This window comes from Triticum urartu, chromosome 6A, assembly GCF_056163025.1.
Source record: "Triticum urartu cultivar PI428250 chromosome 6A, HENAU_Tu73, whole genome shotgun sequence".
Lineage (NCBI taxonomy): Eukaryota > Viridiplantae > Streptophyta > Magnoliopsida > Poales > Poaceae > Triticum > Triticum urartu.
In genome coordinates, this window is record NC_141878.1 from 33,251,196 (window position 1) to 33,259,404 (window position 8,209).

At 42.6% G+C, this 8,209-nt stretch overlaps 1 protein-coding gene across 1 annotated transcript; it reads left to right on the forward strand.

The window, feature by feature from the left end:
* Nucleotides 1–2,441: 2,441 nt before the first annotated feature.
* Nucleotides 2,442–3,726, forward strand: LOC147963560 (uncharacterized). The gene is made up of 3 exons (XM_087526568.1): nucleotides 2,442–2,539; nucleotides 2,623–3,066; nucleotides 3,466–3,726. The coding sequence occupies exons 2-3, from the start codon at nucleotides 2,707–2,709 to the stop codon at nucleotides 3,724–3,726; spliced, it is 621 nt and encodes a 206-aa protein (XP_087382694.1). The 5' UTR covers nucleotides 2,442–2,539; nucleotides 2,623–2,706.
* Nucleotides 3,727–8,209: the final 4,483 nt, after the last annotated feature.

Genomic DNA, 8,209 nt, shown 5'->3' on the forward strand with positions numbered 1-8,209 from the left:
GAGCCAATCGTGAACTCTTAGTTGAATAAAATCATCAATGACAGATCAAAAGCAGATCATGAAATTAAAAAACCATCAATGAACTCCACCAATCCACCTCGTGATTGGTTCTATCCAACTTGACCTCTTCGGCAAGAGGCTTGTGCCATAGACGCGATGGCAGCCTATAGCCTCCTCCTTCTTAATAAGGCACAACCACTCGGAGCGATCTGAGCGAGATGATGGCGCCCTGATGTTGAACTACACTAGCGCGTCTCCAGCGCACTCACCGTGGACCCCTTCCATGAGGTGAGGCTTGCAAGCTTCCCAGTCTGTCTCCTTCATCTTCGGCTAGTACCTCCACCGCAATGGAATTGTTGATTCCGGTGAAACCCCACTCGATTCCTCCTGCATAGAGCCTCCCCAACACCACCAACAGCCTCCTGGCCAGGCAGCACACACGATAGTATGCATAGAGGCGCTAATCTTTCTATGACACTTCCGGTGAAGCCTTACCCTACAACGGCGCCCTAAAATTTATTCTACCCCCAGGCCATCCCAAGGTAATGAAGCAGCCAACCAGATCCACCCTACATGCAAACCTCCGTCTTGTAGTGACTGGTGGTACTACTGGGACCTAAACCCCGAAGTAAGTTGTAAAAGTGTCTACCACATTTACTACAAAATGCAAAGAGTTTTACCATGAAGTTATATGGAAGATTAAGTAGTAAACGAATCTATTATTTCTTTACTACGGTACAACAAGCATATTACGGAATGAATAGAAAAATTAGTCCAAGGGTTTTTAGGCTGCACGCACGTAGGCCAGAGCACTGAATAGCACCAACATATGTAGTAAAAAGATTATTATTTTTTACTACATGTTACGCATGACTTTATGACCGATAGTTCGCACAGGCTCACAGAGTAAAGATATCAATAAGTTTGACACTACTAGGGAAAAGATATCAATAAGGCGCTGCTGCTAACTAGCAGTAGCGCTCGCGCACAAACCTCGCTGCTGAAATGAATGTATCAGTAGCGCGCCCACTCTAAGACGCGCTACTGCTATAATTGCCACGACGCCGTCGCGAGGCTAGTTCTAGTAGCAGCACACTTGCATGAAGAGTGCTACTGCTAGGGACCATAGTAGTAGCGCATTTACACAATAACCGCTACTGATAAGTTTACTAAAAAATTTAGTCCCACCTCGCTTCGTGAAGAGAGTTTGTACCACCTTAAATATGTTACTTCTCAAACTTTCACAACCACTTGGTCTTCATTGAACTCTATGCGTAAAATTTGTGGCCGCAATATGAGTCTACAGCAGTTCCTAAACTAGTGAGGACTCATATTGACAAATCAGATTGTACACAAAAAGATCATTGATGATCAATGTATTTTTGATGTCTATTTTTACATGTTGACACATAGCAGTAGCGCGCTCTTTGTGAAAGGCGCTACTGCTAGGTCGTTTAGCAGTTGCGCCTTTTGCTATAGCGCGCTACTACTAAGCCATTCCATCTCCCCCACTCTCCGACCTATTCGATCCACTCACACTCACACTCACTCGATCTCCCCCTCAACCCCCCACGCTGGTCCTCCCCCGTCGCCCCTCCTCCGATCTGCGCCGCCGCCACCTCCTCCTCCTCGTTGGACTCGGTACCAGCCTCCTCCTCCGTCCTCCCTCTAGTCGCCGCTGGCCGGCCCCTCCTCGTTCCGCCTTCCTTCTCCATCCTCCCTCCACTCGCTGCCGGCTGGCCCCTCCTCGCTCCGTCTTCCTCCTCTGTCCTACTCTCTTCTCCCTCCTCCCTCCTCCATCCACAACCCCTCCTCCCTGCTACATTTTGATTTAGTAGGCTAGTTGATTTAGTTGATTTAGAACATTTTAATTTAGTTGATTTAGTATGTAGTTGATTTACTTGATTTAGAACATCTTGATTTAGTTGATTTAGTAGGCTAGTTGATTTAGTTGATTTAGTAGGCTAGTTGATTTAGTTGATTTAGTAGGCTAGTTGATTTAGTTGATTTAGAACATCTTGATTTAGTTGATTTAGTATGCTAGTGGATTTAGTAGGCTAGTTGATTTAGTTGATTTAGTATGCACCATTTTATTGTTATTTTTCTGTACATGGATAGGTAGATGCTTTTGTTTTTTTGTAATAAGTTATTTTTTGGCAAAATGAAGGTGCCAATTTAGTTAATTTGCCACTTGTTTTTTTAATCAATTATCTTAGGCAATAGGGGCCAGATGAGATGAAATGTCTTGGTAGTTCGTACCCTTATTTTGGTAGATATTTGTGAAAAGTTTTTTTGGCAATAGGTGCCACTGAAATGCTTTGTCCATAAAATTGCTTCTCGCGGAAGAACCAAAAATATCACATGCTACTGTTTTTCTTTCCTGTGAAGTGAATCGTTAATCCTTTGCTCATATTGCTTTAGGAAAATGGTGCCACCACCACCACCACTATGTCGACTGTGCAAGTCAAGGTGCACCAGCAGCCTTGCAACTGGCAAGCTGTTCGGCATCTACTTCCAGCCGAGTTTTCGTCATGCGGCGGTAAGAAATTAGATGAAATGTAACAACTATTTTATTTTTAGTGTTGGCATTACTACATTGTGTCATTTTGCTTTTTTACACAGATCGTCCCATGCAATGTGAGGTTGAAATTCAACAAGCTGACAGGAGACACTGTGACATTTGAGGCTCCTGGGGGGCCGTACACTATGGAGGTCGAGAAAGGATGCAATATGTCGCAGATTGGAGGAGATGGATGGGCCAGTTTCCTTGCCCACATGCGTCTTACTGGTGGTGAGTTGATCAGCTTCTCCTACAGAGCAGAAACACCCAAGCTGGCTGTCATTTATCTCAACCTGGTGGAAGATGACGAAGATGATGAAGATAATGAGGACCCACTCGATGAAGATGATGAGAACCCACTTCATGAAGCCATCATAGCTCAAAGAATGAGGCTGAGCGAGGAGGAGGTGTGCAACCTATGGGACATAATTCCGCCACGTGATGACTTTGTCGGGGTGCCATTCGTGACCCGCCTGACAAGTACCATGGTCGATCGGCATGAAATGGTATCTGTGGAGTCCAATGATGGTCAATCTTCCTGTAGTAATTTGATGATATATATATTATATGCTTTATTGTTATACTTACAAATGCAAATTATTCGATGATATGCTTAGCGAATCCGACGATATGCTTAGTGTAGAGTCCAATGATATGCTTTGTGGAATCTAGTCGATGATATGCTTTAGTGTAGAGTCTGATCACATGCTCTTATTAGTGTAGAATCCAATGAACTATTAATAGTGTAGATAATCCATATATACTTATTAGTAGAATTCATGATTAGTTAGTACAAATGCGTAGTACTGTGTCTTTTGATAGTGTAGAAATCTAGACTTAATAGAAATATATTTGCAAGAGTATGTGCGAGGCTATTTATTAATTGATATGTTTTTCTTATTCAGAAATTGCCAAAGAACCTATCTGTGAGTTGTGGTATCGAGCCTGATGAAGAAGGCTCAGCTGGAGTACGCCTTACCGCAAGGGGCACCGTCACCACCTGTACTTATCGCATGGACACAGACAGTCGCACACACTTAAACTCGGTTGGGTGGAAGAGATTCCTTGTTGGCAAGAATCTTCGTGTTGGACAGGCCATCCTAATTACTATCAGGAACACCAACCGCCCAGGCTTGAGGATGATGATCGTCGTCGATATCATCTAGAACTACATGTGTGTGTGTGGCTATATCATCTAGAACTACATATGATGATCGTCGTCGATATCATGTAGAACTACATATGATGATCATCGTCGATATTATCTAGAACTACATATGATGATGGTCGTCGATATCACCTTGTACTGCTTGAGGATGCATGTTGAGTATATATGAAATTATTATCTAGTACTCTCTCGGTTCCAAATTACTCGTCATGGTTTTAGTTCAAATTTGAACTAAAACCACGAGGAGTAATTTGGAACCAAGGGAGTACTACCTAGTACCTATAATGCTTTATGAAATTGATATCTAGTAGTACCTAGTATCTGGAAATTGCTGTTTATTGAAGCTGAAACGGGGTAGGAAGCCAGGGGAAATGATGAAATATATAGCAGTAGTGCGGGGCAAGGAAATCACTACAACTAATTAATAGTAGCGCGTTTCAAAAATGTGCTGCTGATACAGTCTAGAGTAGTAGCGTATGTACGGACTGCGCTACTACTAACAGTTAGCTATAGCGCCTTATTGGTAGCGCGGCTGCCCGCGCTGCTAATAGCCCCAAAACCCGCGCTATTACTAGGGTTTTCCCTAGTAGTGTGACTATATGTTACATGAGACATTACTATCAATTTATGACTATGCATTTGAGTAATGAAGTTAACACTTTTTACTACATGTCACACGGGCTATTACTATCAATACATGACCAAGCATCTAGAGTAATGAAGTTAACACATTTTATGAATGACGGTGTAACTCAGATGACATTATTCACACTAAGATTTTGTTGTCTCTTGAGGGAACATCTTGAACACTCTCTTGATCTCACTAGTAGAAAAAGGGTCAAATGTAAAGCACATTAGTGCCAGTTTGAATTTGAGCCGGCACTAATATGTCCATTAGTGCCGGTTCCAACGGCTAGGCGGGCAGAGATCATTAGTACCGATTCGTGGGTAACCTTAGTACCGGTTCATGCCACAAACCGGTACTAATGAGGTTGTGTCAGGTTGTGCTCGAGCTGGGGCCCCACGAACACCTTTAGTACCGGTTCATGGCATGAATCGGTACTAGAGTTTCTTAGTAAGCTGATTTTTAGTCCCACCTCGCGAAGAGAGAGGCAGTAGGAGCGGTTTATAAGCCATAAGTGCATAGATGATGAAGGAGAGGCGCAATGCTCACCTGCATGTTGCTTAGCTTCAAGCCTTTCAGAATAGCATAGATTGCACAGAGCTATGTGCAGAGCATTCTACACTATTCCGAAAGGCTTGAAGCTAATTAACGAGCATTGCGCATCTTTCTTATTTTCAATAACTTATTACAACTCCGGACTTTTTGTGTTACGGAAAAAACTGGATGCACTTCGTGTATAAACTGGACAATCTCTTTGGAAGTATAAGGGCTGGTTTTGGACGAAAACTCATTTGTTACACAAGCACTTCATTTTTTAAACTTATTACAACTCCAGATTTTTTTTGTGTTCAGTACGCACCATTCTAAGCCACGTCATCAATTTTCAACGCTTTCTGACATCATTTGCTATTTTTCATTCATTTACCGATTTGTTTTGAGAGCTAAATGACCGTGAAATTGAAAACCACTACAAAATGAACTCTGAAAATGTTGAAACTTGGCATGGTATCATCATTTCACCGCCATAGCATGTGCAAAAGAGTAGAGAGGGTTACAACAAAAACTGGACGCACTTCGTGTACAAACTGAACAATCTCTTTCGGAGTATCTGGGTTTCGGACAAGAACTCGTCTGTTACGCGGTTACTTCATTTTTTAAAACTTATTTGAACTCTAGACTTTTTTGCATTCCGTATGCAGCATTCAAAGCGACGTCATCAACTCTCAACCCTTTCTGACATCATTTGCTCATTTTCAGTCATTTACCGATTTGTTTAGAGAGCTAAATGACTGTGAAATTGAAAATCACTACAAAATGAACTCTGAAAATGTTGAAACTTGGCATGGTATCATCATTTCACCCACATAGCATGTGTAAAAGAGTAGACAGGGTCACGACAAAAACTGGATGCACCTCCTGTACAAACTGGACAATCTCTTTCGAAGTATCAGGGTTTCGGACGAGAACTCATCTGTTACACAGGCACTTCAATGTTTTTTAAACTTTTTTGAACTCCAGCCTATTTTTTCATTCAGTATGTGTCGTGGAATTGTCACGGCAGATGTCCTAGTGTGAGGACTTAATCGTGAGGCCAACGCATCTTTGTAGTAGCTTGAGAGGGGTTGAGTGGAATCAAGAGACGCAACACAAAACAAGGATTTAGACAGCTTCAGGCCCCGGGAAACATCATCCGGTAATAGCCCTACATGCTGTTTGTGGCTAGATCTCATTATGCTTATGAAAGAGTCACCGGTAAGACGGCTCTCCTCTAATTGTGTCTAGCCCTAGAGATTATTGTTTCTTGCTTGTCCCTCTTGGGGTGCCCTGCCCCTCCTTTTATAAGTTGAAGGGGCGGATTACATGTGGAGTCCTATTAGGATTAGGACTAGTGTATTACAAGTGGAATCCTAGTCTGCCCCCTTAAGGGAAAACTCCTTATGCCTTTCCTCGTAAATCGGCCCACCATAACATGAGCTGGCCTTCTGGGCCTTGGGCCTAATCTTCTATCTGACCCGCCGTTGGGGTCATCAGTAAGTCACCAAATACGTGCCGGGTCTCTGTGTGCCGCCAAGTCCGGTCGGGTCATATTTCCGGCCGGGTCATACCGCGGGGTATATCCCCGACATTAGCCCCCAGTTTAATTTGGATTTATCCATGTTAAACTGATCCTGATCACCCTTAAGTCCTTGTTATTTCCTCCTTCTAGAAAGTCCGGGTCAATAGACCAGCTTCATAATCAATTGGCTTCTCACAGAAATATATTGTGAAGAATATTTGATTCAGCTCCCAATGCTTAAAAAAATATTGGTCTTGAAATACTCATCTGATTTTCAGCCGGCTTGTAGAACTTGTCGGTTTATCATTGCCAAAATATCCGGTTTGTAAATATTGATAGCACCGGGTAATAATTGTTGCCGACGCCGGGTCATAGTTATTGGTGACGCCGAGTCATGATTGTTGGGGACGCCGGGTCATGATTGTTGCAGACACCGGGTCAATCTGGTTTGCTCAAAACTGAAAATTGGAAAACATTTCTCCCTTATATCCATATTATCTGTAGCCCCCAAGTCTTGAGCAGAACAAAGTGATGGCTTAAGACTTGCTTCAATATAAATACTACCACTTTGAAGAAATCCATGTTTGTTCATCTCAGTCACTAGTAAAGACTGAATACTTCATATATGTAGCCCCCAAGTGTCGGGTTGTCATGCTTGCAGCAACCTGGGACTTGTAATTGCCTGATGCCCATAAAAACTTCAACCAATGTAGCCCCCAAGGGTCAGGTCATTAAGAAATAATGAGCAGGGACTTTGTAAATATGATCATGTAGACTTGAGCAGCAACGTGTAGCCCCCAAGGGCCGGCTCGGTAAGATAATACTGAGCTGGGACTTTGTATATAATTCATTGATAATAACATCATATGATGTAATCTCCACCATGGGGCTTGAACCCACGTCCATAAGGTTAAGAGCTTTGTACTCTACCAATTGAGTAGTGGATCTTTCAATATAATGGACTGAGGCTTGTGTACCTTGAATTTTGACAGGAGCAATTGGTAGCCCCCAAGGGCCGGCTCATTATAATGTGATGAGTCAGGTCTTCAATAAGGCCAGTAAAAATGACTTTGCATTAGCCCCCAAGTGCCATGGTGCATGGTGGCAGTGACATGGGACTTGCATATTTTGATGTAATCTCAATTTGAATAATGTAGCCCCCAAGTGCTGGGTCGTAAGCCTGCAGCGACTCGGGACTATTCCTTCCATTGTAGAATAAATTATATCCATTGATAAAATAATATTCATCGCGCTGAAGCGACTTTGAAAACCTCAATCATAATATTGGTTATTGATAACCATGAAAAATCCAGCCATGTTGGCTATTAAAGATTTGAATAATATAATCCGGTTTGGAAAACTGGTTCCTGTGATATTGAATCGTACGCCGGTTTAGGATACCTATGCAGTAAGGGTGATAACGCAATCGTACTGCCGAGACTTCCAAATGTTTATGATTGTCATATATGGCGACTTATCGTCAAAAGTCGAGCCAGGTTAATAGAAACCACACACATATACTTCAGATATGAGCAAAAAGGGCTCAAGACAAAACCAAAGATTGTTTGCAAAAACTTAAACCTAATAAAAATCGAGGTTTCTGATTCGAATACGATCAGTAAACCGTTCCAAAGGGGTTAAGCCAGGATACGAATACGATCATGTAGCCCCCAGTGGCTTTGGCGTTGCGCTGATCAAGAGGGTAGCGATAACTATGTTCTCTTTGGTTCGAATACGACCTATGTTTGAACAGGAAGCCCCCAAATGACCTTGAGAGGTTTTTAACGACCCTGATTCGAA